The sequence below is a fragment of the Lycorma delicatula genome, chromosome 7 (assembly GCF_047948215.1).
Source record: "Lycorma delicatula isolate Av1 chromosome 7, ASM4794821v1, whole genome shotgun sequence".
NCBI lineage: Eukaryota > Metazoa > Arthropoda > Insecta > Hemiptera > Fulgoridae > Lycorma > Lycorma delicatula.
Window position 1 is genome coordinate 30449602 of NC_134461.1, and position 19811 is coordinate 30469412.

The 19811-nt window shown below is 31.0% G+C and overlaps 1 protein-coding gene across 1 annotated transcript in view; it reads right to left on the reverse strand.

The window, feature by feature from the left end:
- Positions 1–19811, reverse strand: part of Dark (Death-associated APAF1-related killer) — a 154978-nt gene that overhangs the window by 44259 nt on the left and 90908 nt on the right. The window contains exons 12-14 of the mRNA XM_075370225.1: positions 12691–12808; positions 10605–10809; positions 3438–3625 (exon numbers count right to left, since the gene is read on the reverse strand). Of these exons, the coding sequence (XP_075226340.1) occupies positions 3438–3625; positions 10605–10809; positions 12691–12808 (511 nt within the window). The remainder of the gene's footprint in view (positions 1–3437; positions 3626–10604; positions 10810–12690; positions 12809–19811) is intronic.

The window sequence follows — 19811 nt, forward strand, 5'->3', positions numbered from 1 at the left end:
CGTTACCTAGGATTCCCAAATGCTTAGGGATCCAGCAGAAATTCACTATGTGTTGTGACGATTCAATTCAGTGATTGTATTATGTGTACTTTGGTGACGATAGGATGTTTAGAATATAAATCCTCTAAAGCCTGGAGAGCACTACATGAATTGCTACAGATAAGGATGTGATGATGTTTTGATTTAATGACATTAAAAGCGATATTGATGGCGTATATTTCAGCATTGTAAACACTTTTAATACCACGCACACCAATTATATAAATTCTATCATTTACAACAAAAGTGAATCTAACAGTAACATTCGGCTTTAACCCATATTACTGTGTCTGGGTTTTTCTCTTGGATATAAAATGGTAAAATGTTTGCTGAAAGATGAGAGGCTGTTAATTTTTTATTATATACTGTGAAGTCATAATTAAAATTTATGGGGTCGATCCACCACAGAGGATGTTTTTTTTTTTTTTGTTTGAGGGCAAAAAACGCCTGTGCGTTATCATCGCCCGGAATTTTCATTAATAAAAAGGTAAAATAACTCTAAAATAATAAAACTTATAAGGTTTAAAATTAATATAAATCATGTAATAAAAATTTATTAAAACAAGTCAAAAAAGTGAAATAAATCTCAAAACTAATATCGCAGATGGAGTCTTTAAAATATAAAAGTTAACATAATATAAAACTTACCTAATTCCGATAGGTTGTGCAAAAGGCTCCCTTCTCGGATAATAAAATTAAAGACATCGAACCAAAAAAATCAAAATTGAAAATAAAGGAAAAAAATTATCAAAAACTCTTCTAGCATAAAAATATATATGGTAATATTAAATTTTTTGCAGTAACTTGGTACTACGCAAAAACAGAAACACCGGTTCAAAATTTCATTATTATTGTACAAGATACCACAGATGTTTCTGGGTAGATTAAATTTATGACACAATGCCGCATAACATTTGCAGTCTCTGAGAATGTGGTGCACAGTCATGCGGCAGTTGCATCGTGTGCATAGGGGTACGTGTCCTCCTGACATTAGGTACTCGTGTGTGATCCTCACATGTCCTATCCGTAATTGGCAGAGGACTACTTCCTCATGACGAGTTTTTCTGCAAGAGGAGTTCCATGGCAAAACTGAATCTTTAATCCGTTGGAGTTTATTATCGACGGCAGTCACCCAGTCACTTTGCCACCTTGCTCTCAGTGATTGTTTTACACGATTAATAAAATCAAAGGTAGTAACTTGGGTGGTGAAAGGAGGTTGAATACACGCTTCTTTGGCAGCATAATCTGCTTGTTCATTACCTGGAATCCCTACGTGGCTAGAGACCCAGCAAAAACTGTGTTGCGATTACTTAACTCAGCAATTACATTGTAAATTTCAATGACGACAGGATGTTTGGAATAAAAGTTTTCTAACGCCTGGAGAGCACTACACAAGTCACTGCAAATAAGAATGTTTCTATATTTAGGGTTAATGATATTTAGAGCCTTATTTATAGCAAGTAGTTCAGCGGTGAACACACTCGTAATACCGGGTAGGCCAAACATATAAGTTCTACAAAGGATGTGAAGTAGAACACAATGGATTCTACTCACAGAATGGGAAAGTAGAATGTGTGTCAAAATTTAAAAGGTACATTAAACGCCAGGTATGGACACCCATTGGTTCTGTGTTGTATATGGAATGGTTTTAATGTCGTTGGAAATGAGGGTGTGCGAGGACTGCTTTAAGAACCAGGTGATTTGGTTATTCTTTAAGTTGGACAGAGTAAGATGCTAGAAGTTGATATCACCTATCCCAAAGTGATGGCTCACCACAATCAACAAGTATGCTTGAGACAGGACTTCATTTAAATGCACCAGTGACAAGACAAAGAAAAGAGTGGTGTACAGCATCCAGCATGGTATGACATGCTGAAGAGTAGATGATATAAAAAGCTGTAACTGCAGTTTTATGTCCTGTTACTGCACATAAAGCTGTAAGAAAAGAACTGAAACTTTTCCCCTACACAAGGAATGAGTGTTCAAGAACTGAAACCTACAAATCATGCGAAAAGACTACATTTTTGTCAATGGTTTTAACATCTTATTGGCTAAAATTCTGCAGGTATCCTCACCATTAAGTTTTTTTACTGATAAAGTGTGGTTTCATTTGGGAGGATATATTAATTCACAAAATACACGACTGTGGTCGATAAATAACTATTATGAATTACATGAACAATCTTTACACAAAGTGAAAATTGGAGTCTGTGTCGGTGTGAGTAGAACATGCATTATGGGTCAATCTTTTTTGAAAATACAATTAATGATCATTACTGTGTTGTTTTAACAAACTTCATTAGTCAGGTAACAAAAGTGAAAATCAATCATGGTTGGCTCCAACAAGTTCGAACCATAACATACACAGATAACAAATCAATGACTTTTTTTACAAAATTGGTGGACGGATCGTTTAGAGGGGGTTTGTAACCTGATCTGACGCCCCCAGATTACTTTCTATGGGGAGGCAGCAAAACAAGCAGTATATCGCAACAGACTATGCATGACTGATGAAATATAGACCACAATAACAGCAGACATACGAGACATTCTAGTACTTCAACTGATTTGAAAACAAATTGAAACACATGCAGTGTTGCACTGATGTTGGAGGAGGTCATTTTTATCATATTTTATAAACTATTCCAGTTATTGTAATATCCATTTCTATAAAATAATGAAATAAAAATACAAAGTAATAATTAAGAAAGTTTCATTATTACACTTTCATAATCCCAGTACACAGCAACTTTCCAAATGCATTGTATTATTTAACAACTATCAGGAGTAAAAAATGATTTATGACTGATAATATCAGTTATAAAGAATTTCAACATAGTGTTTTCTTTCAAGACAGCATTCCAATTTCAGATTAAAGGATATAAATAGTCTTTTTTATACTGAATTATAACTCACTTTCAAATTCTGTATTTCTAGAGAAAAAGACAGTGCACTACTGTCAAATTTTATCCGGAAAAGCTGGAAAAGAATTATCTCCCATTGATATAACATACATTTCCTTCAATTGAACGAGTGTTATTCTGCATTAAAATATTTTCTTTCATTTCCATTTTACAAAAGGTAGATTTTCTAGATAATTAAAAGGCTTTCCTTTTCTATTTACAAAGATTTTCACTTTATTATGGAAGTAATATTTGGTGAAGTAATCAAACAAAATTTATTTCTACTTTTTATTGAAAAGCAAAAAGTATTTGTTGAACATATAACAATAAATAAGGCCTGTTGGGTTTTACAATGTTATATTAACAAATAGTTCTTAAACTGAAACCTTCATTAAAAAATATATATACAATTTTTTGTGGATTTAACACACTTTTATGTACAATTATTTTCAATAGTCTACAATTAACTAATATATCTATACAAATGATACAAACCTGCATATCCTTATCGTTTGAACATGAAACAATAAATTTGTAATTAGGACTAAACTGTGCACAATGTATTTCATCTTTATGAGTAAAGGAAATCTTAAATGGTTCTTCTGGAGGTCCAGCTATAGGCCACGATGGTGCATTATCACCATGTAATCTAGGAGATGGTGTTCTTTCTCCATCTGAGCCACCTAAATTAAGAAACCAAAATTAATTTTATTAAATACATTGTCCAGTATATCAGCTACTGTGTCACCGATTGATCATGGTAACTATTGGTTTTTACATCTAAAGAAGGAAATCCAATATCTGATATAGTATTTTATTTTTTATTTTTTTTTGTCTTCAGTCATTTGACTGGTTTGATGCAGCTCTCCAAGATTCCCTATCTAGTGCTAGTCGTTTCATTTCAGTATACCCTCTACATCCTACATCCCTAACAATTTGTTTTACATATTCCAAACGTGGCCTGCCTACACAATTTTTCCCTTCTACCTGTCCTTCCAAAATTAAAGCGACTATTCCAGGATGCCTTAGTATGTGGCCTATAAGTCTGTCTCTTCTTTTAACTATATTTTTCCAAATGCTTCTTTCTTCATCTATTTGCCGCAATACCTCCTCATTTGTCACTTTATCCAGCCATCTGATTTTTAACATTCTCCTATAGCACCACATTTCGAAAGCTTCTAACCTTTTCTTCTCAGATACTCCAATTGTCCAAGTTTCACTTCCATATAAAGCGACACTCCAAACATACACTTTCAAAAATCTTTTCCTGACATTTAAATTAATTTTTGATGTAAACAACTTATATTTCTTACTGAAGAAATATAATCAGTATTTTATAACTGATGTAAAATCCATTAATTTGAAAACAATTTTATGTAAATTGGTAAAGGTTATATCAATAAGTTCATATAAAACTTGTTATTTTAGTGTATTCATAGATGATTTTTGTTAATATCTAAAAATTAATTTATTATTTAACCATTTGTTTTTTTTTTTGTTTAACTCTAACCATTAACACATCATTTAAACTGAAATCTCCATTAAAATATGTATTTATAATGTTTTGTAAATTTAACACTCTTTTATGTATCATCATAAACTCAACAGTTAACTTAAAAAAAATAGAATACTAACTATAAATTAAAAAAACATTAATTTAATGTTTTAATGCATCTGAAGATGTGATACAAACATTTACATACTTATTACTTGAACATGAAGCAATAAAACAGTTATAGTACTCTTCTTAATAATTACCATCATCATTATCATTACTTCAAAGCAATCAAAATATTTCAAAACATAAAACCATATATATATATTGTATAACTTTGAATTTAAGATACAATCAAATTTAAGGCCCACCAGTTTAAGAAAAAAGGTTTTAAAAGAATTGATTAGAAAAAAATCAATATAAATGAAAACCATAAATTTTATTTCAAAATAAATCTCAAAGAATTTAATAATAAATAAGGATTGAAATGAAGAAAACAAAACAAAATAAAATAACATAAAAAAGTTAAATTAGCATAAACAGAACAATAAGAGTTTGAAACATTTAATTTAAACTAGATACAATAAAGATGGTTTTTTTTTATATAAATTTTAGAGAAATTAATTTTTTAACTCTTACAAAAAGATTGATTAAAATTTATATTTAGTAAAATAATATAAATATGCTACTATTTTCTGAAAATGTTTTACCAACACTATTTTTATAACTTCTTTTATTAATATTATATCCATAAATACCATGGTAAGATGACAGTATAGTCAACTTGTATAATGAATCTTATTCATTACAAATACAGTACAAAAACAATTTTTTAATACTAGGTGATTTTAATGATAATTCTGAGATTTATTTTCAAGCTTTGAAATTGATTTTATAATTATTGTAGCTAATGTCCTTGTTACTTTTGCTACTCCCTTCCCAAAAGAGAGAAGAAGGGATAAGGACAAGGAAAATAAGGGATATGGGAAAAAGGATGCTACCTAACAATGAACCACAGCATAAAACAAGTCTCACTAGAGGATAGAAGCAAGATCTTCCCATCTCCACCAGGAAGCAGACACCTACAACTTAGAAGATGGAAGCATTTTTACACATAATGGAATACCATTTTGATCTGATTATTATCTAGAACAGTCTCTTTTCTAAAGGAACAAACTTGCTTTAAAATACAATTTTTAAAAAAAAATATACCAAAACACTGTCTTAAGACAGTGAAGACACATTGTCTTAAGACAATATAACAAATTCTTTTTAATTGAAGTGTTACAGTCAAAGGCTGATTTACAGTCATTCCTAGGTTTGACTAATCAAACCTGCAGATTGAATAAGCTTTACAGTCAAAGCTGAAAACAGACTTTCTCTTTTGGCCTTTGGCTAAAATGGTTTTAGGCAATCCTAGGAGCGATCAAATCAACCAGTCAAAGTTGAAAACTCATCAGACAATCAGCTTTGTCAATAAATACTTAACTGACAATGTTTTTTTTTGTCTTAATTTCACATGTTTTATTGTTGAATCGCTCTATTTGCAGAAAACGATTAACCCGTTTTTTTTTTTAGTTTATGGTGTGCTGCATTTGTCAAAAGGAGAGCTCTGGAGCACACACTTGTAAAAAAACATGGGCAAAATGTTCATATCATCTGTTCCGATAACACACTCACTTCAGATGAGGGATAGATGAAGTGAAGTGTCATTTGCATTCGATGTGAAAAAAAAGTACAAATAAATATAAACAAGGAAAGACCTATAGATGGACTTGAAGCTCAGGCAGCTGTGATGAAGCAAACATCTCAAAATAAATTTCCTACGGTTGAGGTTGGAAAAACTGTCACTACTCCTATCCCGAGTATTGACAAGGGTAAAGGAGATGCTCGAAACGTACTCAGTGTAGTTTTAGAGAAAACAGAAGAAGGTTTTTATAAGCTGGGTACCAAACGAGGAACTATCAACACACTTTTCGCAAGGAACCAATTCCAGGAATGCAAAGAGACCATCATTAATATTAGTGATGTTCCTGATATTGAATTATCATTAAGAGAAACAAGTACCAAGGATTCAATGTTCGGAGGTCAGGGATTCATGAAATGTAATTGCAATAAAAGATGTGATTCTAAAATGTGCAAATGCAAAAGATTAAACGTTTTGTGCAACTCAAAATGTCATAAAGCGACTACTTGTAACAATAAGTAGAGTTCAGCATCCTAATTATTGACAGTTTGCCTTTCAGTTGATATCCAAAATTAGTTTGTTATTACTTAGAAATGTAAGTTGATTGCACTAACACAGAAATAAAATTTTCGTCGAATAAATGAGATACTAACAATTTTTTACATTTATTCTTTTCATTTTATACCAGGAGATCTATGAAATAAAAAAAACCATTATTGATTCAACAATAAAACATGTGAAATTAAGACAAAAAACACATTGTCAGTTAAGTATTTAATGATAAAGCTGATTGTCTGATGAGTTTTCAACTTTGACTGGTCGATTTGGTCGCTCCTAGGATTGCCTAAAAGCATTTTAGCCAAAGGCCAAAAGAGAAAGTCTGCTTTCAGCTTTGACTACAAAGCTTAGTCAATCTGCAGGTTGGACTAGTCAAACCTAGGAATGACTGTAAATCGGCCTTTGACTGTAACAGAAGTGTTACATATGAGGGTTATCAAAAAATAATTGCAATCACTACCAGACATGAAATCTAGATGCAGATACAAATTCTGCTTATAGGTGTAATATTACAATCTGTCAATCAGCATTGCTTTGTGTCAGTTTTTAAATACTTTTATTTAACTTGCTCTGTACACTATGTCACATGGCAGGATGGTCAGAATTTTGTTACCAATATTTACCCAACTTCCAGGTGAGATAGAAGGCTAAAATTTTGCACTTGAGTTTTTTGTTGATGACAATGTATTGTGATAATAAACAATTCCATAAAAATCTATTTTCATAGACAATTTTTTGTTTGCAAATAATGAAAATTCAAACTGCGCATGCTTGCAAAAGACTTCAACAGAATTTTTTTTACAGAAATTATTTATTTCTGGTACAAATTTTTTTTTTTAAGTATTAAATAAATAAATTTCTAGGGAAATGTATTCTTTTACAAGAAAAACTTCTTTATGAAAATTGATTTGTTTTAAAAATATTATTTGGGTTATATATGGACAGCTGTCAATTAGTGTCAATGAATTACAGATATTAGATTTATGCAAAAATGTGTTTGCATTGGTTATTCATATTGCTACATTATATTTCAGAAGAAATCAATGTACGATTATATACAATTGTGTGAGTTACATAATCATTTATACAATATGTTTAAAAGTGATAAATTAATAAGTTTGCCCAAGATTGTGTCCGAAAAGTTTTTATACATTGTCCAATTGTGACAGTAATTTTTTCAGTCTATTTAAGCCTAAAAATTATAAAATAAAAATATGCTTTTATTTAAAGATGCATTAAAAAAAAGAAAAATAATTTCACTTTCATATTAAACCAAGAAGAAATGTTTATAATAAACACTGATTAAATTCAAACAATATTCTATATTGATATATATTGATGATCAATAAATCTGTTTTATATTCACAGTAGTGAATGTACTTTATGTGAATATTTATTTACTACATCTCTCTGCTACGTTTAATTATAATAATGCATATTGAATGAATCTATTAACAAAGTTCCTTTACATTTTATAACACAAATAAGAAAAGATAAAGATGCTACGATTTACTGATGATGTAGTAAAATTCTAGCTGAGAGTAAAAAGGATGAAGTTCTACACAAGAACTACTACATGAAAATAAACAAGAACAAAATGAAAGCAATGAAATGTAGTAGAAATAATGAAGATGGACCACTAAATGTGAAAATAGGAAAAGATTATGGAGGTAGAAGAATTTTGTTATTTGGGAAATGCAATTACTAAAGATTGATGAAGCTGGAACAATATAAAATGCCAAATAGCACAGGCAAAACGAGCTTTCAGTCAGAAATATAATTTGTTTACATCAAAAATTAATTTAAATGTCAGGAAAAGATTTTTGAAAGTATATGTTTGGAGCGTCGCTTTATATGGAAGTGAAACTTGGACGATCGGAGTGCCTGAGAAGAAATATTAGAAGCTTTTGAAATGTGGTGCTGTAGAATGTTAAAAATCAGGTGGGTGGATAAAGTGACAAATGAGGAGGTGTTGCAGCAAATCGATGAAGAAAGAAGCATTTGGAAAAATATAGTTAAAAGAGACAGACTTATAGGCCACATATTAAGGCATCCTGGAATAGTTGCTTTAATATTAGGGGGTCAAGTAGAAGGAAAAAATTGTGCAGGTAGGCAACATTTGGAATATGTTAAACAAATTGTTAGGGATGTAGGATGAAGGGGTATAACGAAATGAAACAACTAGCACTAGATAGGGAATCTTGGAGAGCTGCATCAAATCAGTCAAATGACTGAAGACAAAAAAAAATCACAAATAATAAAAGTGTAGGGTACTCTTCATTGTATTACACAGAAAATTATCAATGAAATAATTATAAATAATGTAATTATGAATATAAAATATTGTTTGAATTTAATCAGTGTTTATTATAAACAGTTATTCTTGATTTAATATGAAAGTGAAATTATTTTTCTTTTTTTAGTGCATCTTTAAATAAAAACATACTTAAAAAATTTATTTTTTATTTTTCTTGGTGCGTGTTAAATGCGTTATTATTTTTTAGAAAATTAATGGCATTTCAAAATGCTTTTAAAGAGCTAGCTTTAGGTAAAGTTTAGGTCTACGAGTGATTTGTGTATTTCAAATGGGGGGAAATGTCAGTTAAAGACTGACCAAGCTCTGGCTGACCTTCCACAATTAGGAATGATGAAAATCTTGAAAAAATTTGCAATTAAATTTATCAAGATAATTTGTGATAAGAAGATAATAAAGGTAATTTACAAAGATTGGACTATTGAAGAGATTTCTAAATTGGCTAGAGTGTCTGAGTTCTTGCTAATGAATTCTAACAAATGATTTGAATACGAAATACATTATTGCAAAACTTGTATCTCAGCTGCTCACAGAGTTGTAAAAACCAATCGTGCTAATGTATGCTATAATTTGAAGGAAAACTTGGAAATGATTCACACTTTTTCCCAAAGTTATTTGAAAACAAAACAAAAATTAAGCCTATGCCAGTACACAAAAAAAGAAAAACATAGCAAGTTCAATCAAATGTAAAAACAATGTGAATTTGCTTTTTACAAGTGAATGGGATTACTCACAGAGAATTTTTTCTTCCTGGACAAATGATAAATCAGCATTTCTGCCAAGTTGTTAATAGATTGTGTGGGAGTGAGTGTGCAACAAAAATGCTTGGCTATTTGGGAGAGTGGCAATTAGTTTCTACACCATGACAAACCTCTCTGCCAATATTGCCCCTGCACCAAATAATTTTTATTGAAATATAAAATTATTATTGTCCCCCTTCCACTAACTATTCATCCAATGTTTCTCCATGACACCTTTTTGTTTTCAATTATGGAAAAATAATTCAAAGGAAAATGTTTTTGTACTGTTAAGGAAATCAAAGATAAATCACTTTATCTTCAAGACCTGAAGAACATCCCTTTTCACGAATTTTAAAAATATTTCTATCAGAAGGAAAACCATTGAGACAAGCACATTCAGTCACATAGAGTACTTTGAAGGAGATTAAAGTTTCATTAAGTAAAAATAATTAAACAATTTTTTTTTTTCTAACAATTGTGGTTAGTTTTAGGTATTCCCTCATAAATACCAAACAACTGTTACCACAGTATCAACTATTTTATACACAATGTTTTGTTTGGTACACAAAATGAATTCCTTTCTTTATTAATCATTTAAGTAATTTGATACATCTCTAATTCTCTGCTTTATACTGAAGATTTTTATTGAACACTTTTGAAAACAGGTACATCAGACACTCTCATGGCAAATCTAACTTGTTTTAAAAAGAAACCAATTACTTCCATTAATATGCATTTCTAGAATGTAAATAAAATTTAAATCCATGTGCAATCTTTTTAATTCTTGTACATGAATTAAGAAACTGTTTTAAATCTGATTAGATATGACAATGTGGCATAAAAACTATTAAAAAATACAATATCATACCGTTTGTAGTAAAGGATTGGTGAGCGCTAGTCCCGGCAGTTTGCCACACTACAACTTCATGAATTCTTTTTTCTGAGTTGCTTGATACAGATAAAAAGAATGCTCTTCCACGACTATACGAAAGGAACCTTATTATATTATATCTATCTTTATTATGCCCTTTGTATATCATTTTAATACTGTTTTGCAGCTCAGCTGAACGTAACTGAAAAATAAAATAAAAATAATTTTACACAGTAAGAACATACATTTATCAATAATTAAACACCATTAGTAAAGTGCAGTTCATTTTCATAATTAGCTTTTATATTTTGCATGAGATGATGGTGATCATCATCACTCTATAACACAAGTTAAATGTAGCACATACGATATTTTGCATTCATATATGCATAGCATGGTAATGAAAAGAGATATTGAAATGAAATAAAAAATAAATAAAAGTACATTAACTTAGCTACAAAATGTAGTAATTATTTTTCAATATAATCCCTGTTTACATTTATACACTTTTTCCAACATGTAACAAGTTTTTACATTCCGTCACTGAAAAATTCTGGCGGTCTTTCTTGGATCCAAGCCAAGGGGCCACAACTTCCTTCACCTCATCGTCAGTGGTGTAATGATTACTTCTGAGATCCCTACTGAGATGTAGGAAAAAGTGGAAGTCACACGGAGCCAAATCTGGCGAGTATGGCGAATTCAAAATAGGCTCAAACTTCAGCTTGTGGAGAGCAATCGGAGAGTTTGTGTGGTAACCATTGTGCACAGATTTTACAATAATCCAATTACTTGATAATATGGCGTACTCGTTCTTTAGATATGCATAACTGTATAGCGATGCGTTGCTGGGTGATTTGCCGAAGCACTTTGAACCAAATCATCCACCTCCTTTCAATGTTTTTCGCCAGTCACAGAAACTGCTCATCTGCTGCGAGATGCGTCCTCAATTGTTGCTTTACCAGCTTCACATTCGTGAAATTTCAATGCCCACTAATTCACAGTACTTCTGTCAACAGTTTCACTGCTGCAAACCAGTTTTAAACGATGAAAAATATTCGTAGAATTCACATTTTCTCCTGTTAAAAATTCAATTACTGTGCACTGTTTTAACCGTGTTGACATATTGGCCATACTCGACTCTATTTTAACTGATACTGAAAACAAACCGGTAAATAGATTTAACGCATTATCACAGGTTTGTGAGTTTAACGCATTATCGCAGAGCGGGAGTTTAGCTCATGTGCTGCCACACCCAACCTGATATTGCTTTTTGTCTCCGTGTAGCAAGCTAGTGTGCAAAATTTATCAGCCGAGCCTTGTAATATTAGTCAAAATAACAGAATCATCACTGTAACTTAATATTTTATTTTTTGTCCTTGGATGATTAGTCTATTATAAAATGTTTCTTTTAGACTGCTCCTTTCATGTACAATTAAATTGAAAGTCAAGTAAACAAGATTACAATCCTGACTTACATTTTTCCTACACTACACCTTGCCATACCTGATTTTCTACATCTAAAGAAGCTACCAGATTTTTACAAAACTTTAAATAACAGTTCTTTCTCTATACTATAATCATAATTTTCTTAAAAATATTAATAATTCTATTCCATTTGAAATTAAGAAATCTTTTGAGATTTGTCAATGTCATGCATGTAGTTTTATTCTTCTTCAACTGCCTTTTAAAATTAATCTGAGAGTCAGAACTGCTTCCCTGATTTCTACAGCAAGTAATTCTACTAGCAAGAAGCTTTAAGCTTGAAATTTTAAACGTAATAGTAAGTTCTCATAGTTATTTATCTGTTTCTGATCTCTTCGATAAAGCGCAGACAACAGTCTTATTAAAATTTGAGGGTATCTAACCAGTATCTACTTCTTTTCGACAGCAGTAATTCAAACAGTACATCACAAATTCCTACTGCTTTTTATTTGTTCAAATTTTTAGTGATCTTATTTAGATCATAATCTCTGAAACAAATTTACAAAAATATTATTTCTACAACTAAAATAAATAATTACAGTGACTAATAAACAATTTAACCAATTATTAAAAATATAAATAGATAAAAACTCAATTGTACCTTAATCAAACCAAATGATGAAGCAACTAGAAAATCATACTCTGTATTAGCAAAACAAGCAAATGTTTCACCAGAAGATAGAGCAAAGAATTTGTGATTGTTTGTCATGAGAGGTTCTCTAAAATAGTAAAACAGAACAGAAAAATAAAATTATTAAAATAAAACCTTGTGTAAATAATAAGTACACTGTGTAGTATCTTTTTTAACAAAAAAAAAAACATTCCAATAATAAAAAAAAAAGATTCATCACAGGATAGGCTCTTGAACAAGAAGTATTACTGGTTTATAACAGTTTTAAGCATCTACATGGCACAATATATTTTGGAAGGATTAAAAAATTAGTGACAAAAGTTATTAAGACGATTATTAGTTAAAATTAATATCTTTAAAGATCTGTTATAACAAAGCAGATTGTTCTGGAAATTATAGTAAAAAAAAAATTTAAGTATTCAACACTGCAGAATATATAAGTTTTAATAACCATAAATAACAAATAAGGAAAATGATTCATAAACATTTGAGACGAATGGCATTTTGATGTAACATGATAATGCATGACCACTTTCTGCAGATATGATACATCAAATGTTCAGATATGATACATTGCAATTAATTAATTGCTTTGCCTTTCAGTTACACACTATTTTCATATTTCTGTGATGCTAGTCATCTTTTAAATGGAAAATAAGGTATTAATCGCTAGGTGTGTAGTTAGGACTCTACAGTGGATTTTTTTTAATTTACCAGTGGTCGCTTAATTTCTTGAATTATTCTTGTTGCAGTGTGCAGTCAGGTGTTATCTCATGAAGAAACAAAATCCCATTGGATAGCTTCCCATAGCTTCTGTTCTGAATAGAACATCAGTGTTTTAACAGTTTCACAATTCTGTTACAATGTTTTAACAATTTCAACAGTATAAAACTGTCAATGGTATTAACATTTCACAATTAAGAATACTATTATGGTATTTACAATACTTCCATAATCAATAACTACTCAATCACAATCTTATAAACAGTTCAAATTCTTTCATTCCAGTAGATCTACAGAAATGTTCCAGCTGAAGAAAGACTATTTCCTTATGTCCATACATTAACCATTTTTGGCATAAAATCTTATATATTCCTATTTTTATTAACAGTTTTTAAATCACTGAATACTTGGGAATTCATCTGATAATTGTAAAAATGTAAATTATCTGTTTTGTGAATTTTTCAGCAAATTACTTGTAATAAAAAATGGGCAACTGCTACATTTTTTGTCATCAACATTTCGTCCAACCTTCTTAAAACAAACGACACTATTTTCTAACTTTACCTTCACTTACAACATCTGAGCTATTAATATCGCAAATCTATGGATTTTAGCTCCATATTTATTTTTCACTCTTAAGAAACAAATTATTTAATAAGAGTTGGCTAGACTATTTAGTTTAGTATTCATTTTAATTAATTATGCGTGGAAACTATGAACATGATTGGTCTATTGTTGCCAACAGACTATTGTTTCAAATAAAATGTTACGCATGTGGTATCTGTTTTCAAAGTATAGATCAGTGGCATAGTTGAAATGGCTTAAAACATGCTTTTTATACACACACATATATATATATATATATATACTAGCATCCCTGCTGCAGATTTGCCTGCGCTATATGGTTACTTAAATCTCCCATCACAGTCAGAGGATATTTATCTGGTCACGGTTCGCTTTACTCACCCTTCCTGTCTAACCAAAGGGCTCTGCTCCTTGGGCCCTGCTTTATTCATTAAACTTCATGACTGGCAGGTGTAGCCAGTCATGTTGCACATACAATAACAGTGATTGTGTTGGTTGAGCTGTCATGTCATAAACTGGTCGTACCCCTTAAAAAACTGAAATTAAGGAAACCTCAAAATGGTTTTTAGGTATTTAACTAAAGAATATCTGCAAGCCCCAATCTACTGCATATATTGTTTGGTATAGACGAAAATGGGGAAAATTCGGAATCATTGTTTGAATTTTTTTTACCTCTCCCCACCCCTTCAAGGTCAAATTTCAAAAAATCTAGAAATTGGTTTTTAGATATTTATATGAAAATTACACACACCAAAAATCAAGTTGATATCTTCATTTTTTTACAGAAAAATTAAAAAATAGAAGTAAATTTCATTATTATTCCATTTTAACCCTTTATTCTCAGAATCTCAAAAAATTCTTTCTTAGTGCAGACTTAACATTCTACGAGTCGGAGCGTGGAATGTTAGAAGTTTAAAAAAGGTTGGTAGGCTAGAAAATTTAAAAAGAGAAATGGATAGGGTAAATGTGGATGTAGTAGGAATTAGTGAGGTTCGGTGGGAAGAGGAAGGCAACTTTTGGTCAGGTGATTTTAGAATAATTAACTCAGCTTCAAATAATGGGCAAGCAGGAGTAGGTTTCATAATGAACAAGAAGATAGGGAAGAGAGTAGAGTATTTCAAAACACATAGCGATAGAATCATTGTAATATGGATAAAATCAAAACCTAAACCGTCAACGATTGTTAACGTCTATATGCCTAAACGCGCCCAATATGATGAGGTAGAGTGTGTATACGAAGAGATTGATGAAGCAATTAAGCACGTAAAAGGAGATGAAAATTTAATAATAGTTGGAGATTGGAATGCAAGCATTGAAAAAGGCAAGAAAGGAAATACAGTAGGTGAATACAGGCTGGGCAAAAGGAATGAAAGAGGGGAAGGACTTATAGAGTTTTGCACAAAGTATAATTTAGTAATTGCCAACACCCAATTTAAAAATCATAATAGAAGAATATACACTTGGAAAGAGCCAGGCGATACTACAAGGTATCAGATAGATTATATCATGGTTAAGCAAAGATTTAGAAATCAAGTCGTTGACTGCAAAACATACCCTGGAGCAGACATTGATAGCGACCATAATTTGGTGATAATGAAATGTAGATTGGGGTTTAAAAACCTGAAGAAAAGGTGTCAGATGAATCGGTGGAATTTAGAGAAGTTTGAGGAAGAGGAGGTAAAGAAGATTTTTGAGGAGGACATCGCAAGAGGTCTGAGTAAAAAAGATAAGGTAGAAAATGTAGAAGAAGAATGGGAGAATGTTAAAAAGGAAATTCTTAATCAGCAGAAGTAAACTTACGAGGAATAAAGAGAACTGGTAGAAAACCTTGGGTTTCAGACGATATATTGCAGCTGATGTATGAACGTAGAAAATATAAGAATGATAGTGATGAAGAAAGTAACAGGAACTATCGGCAATTAAGAAATGCTATAAACAGGAAGTGCAAACTGATGAAAGAAGAGTGGATTAAAGAAAAGTGTTCAGAAGTGGAAAGAGAAATGAACATTGGTAAAATAGACGGAGCATACAGGAAAGTTAAGGAAAATTTTGGGGTACATAAATTAAAATCTAATAATGTGTTAAACAAAGATGGTACACCAATATATAATACGAAAGGTAAAGTCGATAGATGGGTGGAATATATTGAAGAGTTATACGGAGGAAATGAATTAGAAAATGGTATTATAGAGGAAGAAGAGCAAGTTGAGGAGGATGAAATGGGAGAAACAATACTGAGATCTGAATTTAAGAGAGCATTAAAAGATTTAAATGGCAGAAAGGCTTCTGGAATAGACGGAATACCTGTAGAATTACTGCGCAGTGCGGGTGAGGAAGCGATTGATAGATTATACAAACTGGTGTGTAATATTTATGAAAAAGGGGAATTTCCGGCAGATTTCAAAAAAAATGTTATAGTCATGATAACAAAGAAAGCAGGGGCAGATAAATGTGAAGAATACAAAACAATTAGTTTAACTAGTCATGCATCAAAAATCTTAACTAGAATTCTTTACAGAAGAATTGAGAGGAGAGTGGAAGAAGTGTTAGGAGAAGACCAACTTGGTTTCAGGAAAAGTATAGGGACAAGGGAAGCAATTTTAGGCCTCAGATTAATAGTAGAAGGAAGATTAAAGAAAAACAAACTAACATACTTGGCGTTTACAGACCTAGAAAAGGCATTCGATAACGTAGATTGGAATAAAATGTTCAGCATTTAAAAAAAATTAGGGTTCAAATACAGAGATAGAAGAACAATTGCTAACATGTACAGGAACCAAACAGCAACAGTAATAATTGAAGAACATAAGAAAGAAGCCGTAATAAGAAAGGGAGTCTGACAAGTTCCCTTTCTCCGTTACATTTTAATCTTTACATGGAACTAGTAGTTAATGATGTTAAAGAACAATTTAGATTCAGAGTAACAGTACAAGGTGAAAAGATAAGCTACGATTTGCTGATGATACAGTAATTCTAGCCGAGAGTAAAAAGGATTTAGAAGAAACAATGAACGGCATAGATGAAGTCCTACGCAAGAACTATCGCATGAAAATAAACAAGAAGAAAACAAAAGTAATGAAATGTAGTAGAAATAACAAAGATGGACCACTGAATGTGAAAATAGGAGGAGAAAATATTATGGAAGTAGAAGAATTTTTAAAAATTTTGTTGAAATGTGGTGCTATAGGAAAATGTTAAAAATCAGATGGGTGGATAAAGTGACACATGAAGAGGTATTGCGGCAAATAGATGAAGAAAGAAGCATTTGGAAAAATATAGTTAAAAGAAGAGACAGACTTATAGGCCACATACTAAGGTATCCTGGAATAGTCGCTTTAATATTGAAAGGACAGGTAGAAGGAAAAAATTGTGTAGGCAGGCCACGTTTGGAATATGTAAAACAAATTGTTAGGGATGTAGGATGTAGAGGGTATACTGAAATGAAACGACTAGCACTTGATAGGGAATCTTGGAGAGCTGCATCAAACCAGTCAAATGACGGAAGACAAAAAAAAGTGCGTACTTATACTGAAAGAGGAACATACACAATTTTCATTAATATATTTTCAGAAGTTTTTGCTGAGCATTAATGATTCAATCAGGACAAGTTGCTTTATATATATTAATAAAGATATACATATATATTTCTTTATATTGAATATATATACCATATATATTGATTAAGAATCAAATAAGAAATGTAATTAGCCATAATATTAAAAAAACATAATATAATTAGTAAACAAATGGTAACAAAATTTGACGTTTTTAAACTAAAAAATAAGCTTAATAATAATGATCTAATATTATATTAAAATTGGATAAGGCTAATACATCAATCGTTATGTATAAAAACAAGTACAAAGAACTTATCGATAATTACATGGAAGAAAATGATTTTAAAGTGATAAAAGACCCAATACAAACAAATATTTAATTATGATAACAAATTCACTCAAGATGATATACCCTTATGTATAATCACTCCTAAAACTTACTGGATTACTGAAGTTACATAAAATAAATAATCCTACATGACAGTTAATAAAATTTAAAACAGCGCCTGTTATTTTAGCTAAAATTCTTAGAATAAAAATGAACCTTGAATGAATAAACATTATATTAAAAATGGTTATAAAGTCATAAATAAGTTAAATTCTATTAAAGTTAACTCTGGCACTAAAATGGTAAGTGATGATATAAAATAATATAAATAATAAAAAATAATTTAAAGGAAACCCAGAGTATACAAATGAATTGATCATCATTGTAAGGAATATTTGTCTCCAACATTATATTGAATAGGTGAACAAATGTTCTTCACAAACAGAAGGTTTAATAGCAGGTTCACCTATTTCTACAATTATGTCACAGAGTTTTATATAAAATTTTAAAAGTTTTATAGTTGATGGTATATTAAGTACACACAAAGTACTATTACAGATAAGATATGTATATATTTTGGTCATATATAATCCAGTTATAAATAATGAATGTTTGGTCATTTTAAATGAACTTAATGACACTGTTCAACATGATTTTTGTCTCATGAGTACCGATAGGTACTTAATGCAGTTTTTTTGCTATTTTAATTTTTTAAACATTTAAAAGTTTTTTTTTGTTTACTGTCAAGTAAAAGTTCCTAGAGCATTGTAAACATGATGGAACCAAATGAGCTAACTCAAAGGATAGTGTTGCTACTGTTGTACAGGTTCAGATGTATACAGACATGTACAAATGTGATCTAGTGTAGCACATATTCATCAGAATGATGCCAGTTATGAGATAGAAATGAACCAGTAAACACGTGATTGTGAGTGCTTAGTGTGTCTGAATTATTGTGTTACATACTTACAACTTTATTTCTTATAATTAGTCGTTAGTTACAAAATCCTAGAGTTTGTTTAAATTATCCTAACAATCTTTGTTATGTATGTGGTGAAGTGATGCTTAAGTCCCAAAGGCGAAAACTTATTCCATTAGTAAAAAAGTGTTATGAACTTTATTTTGAGTGTAAAGTCAGGGAATAAACAAGGACCTGGACCCCACATACCAGTGTTCCAGGCTTCTCACTGCATGGAAAAATGGCACATATCACATGCCATTTGCTATCCCTATGATTTGGAGGGAACCCAAAGATCACTCTTCTGACTGTTATTTCTGTTTAACAAATAAAGGGATTATGTCAAAATCAAAAAAATACAGCAGTACACTCTAACTTGCAGTCTGCAATGAGACCAGTTCCACACTGCGAAGAATTGCCCATACCAAAGCCTCCAGAACATGTGATATTAGATGAAGAGAGCTGAGAGTCTGATGGAAGTAGAAAGAAAAAGAAACAGATTATGGTGATACAACCTTTGAACAAAGCAGTTCATCTGAGCCTCATTTACTGACTCAAGAAAATCTTAATGACCATAGACAACATTCAAAGTTGTCTAAAAAACAGTCTGAAACGCTTGCTTCCCGCCTAAAAGGATGGAAAATCTTCTTCAAAAGAATACAAAGATATGTAATTATCGTAATCGTCATTCTGAATTTTAAGACTATTTTTCTGAAGAAGATGGCTTAGTGTTTTGTAATGACATTTCTTCTCTTATGGAGACACTTTGTAATGAACATAACCCAACAGAATGGTGCTTGTTCATTGATTCCTCTAAAGTTACTTTAAAAGCTGTGCTTCTGCATAATGGCAATAAATTCCCATCAGTACTTGTGGCTCACTCTGCTAGTATGAAAGTAACATATGAAAACTTTAAACTGATATTGGAAAAGCTTCAATA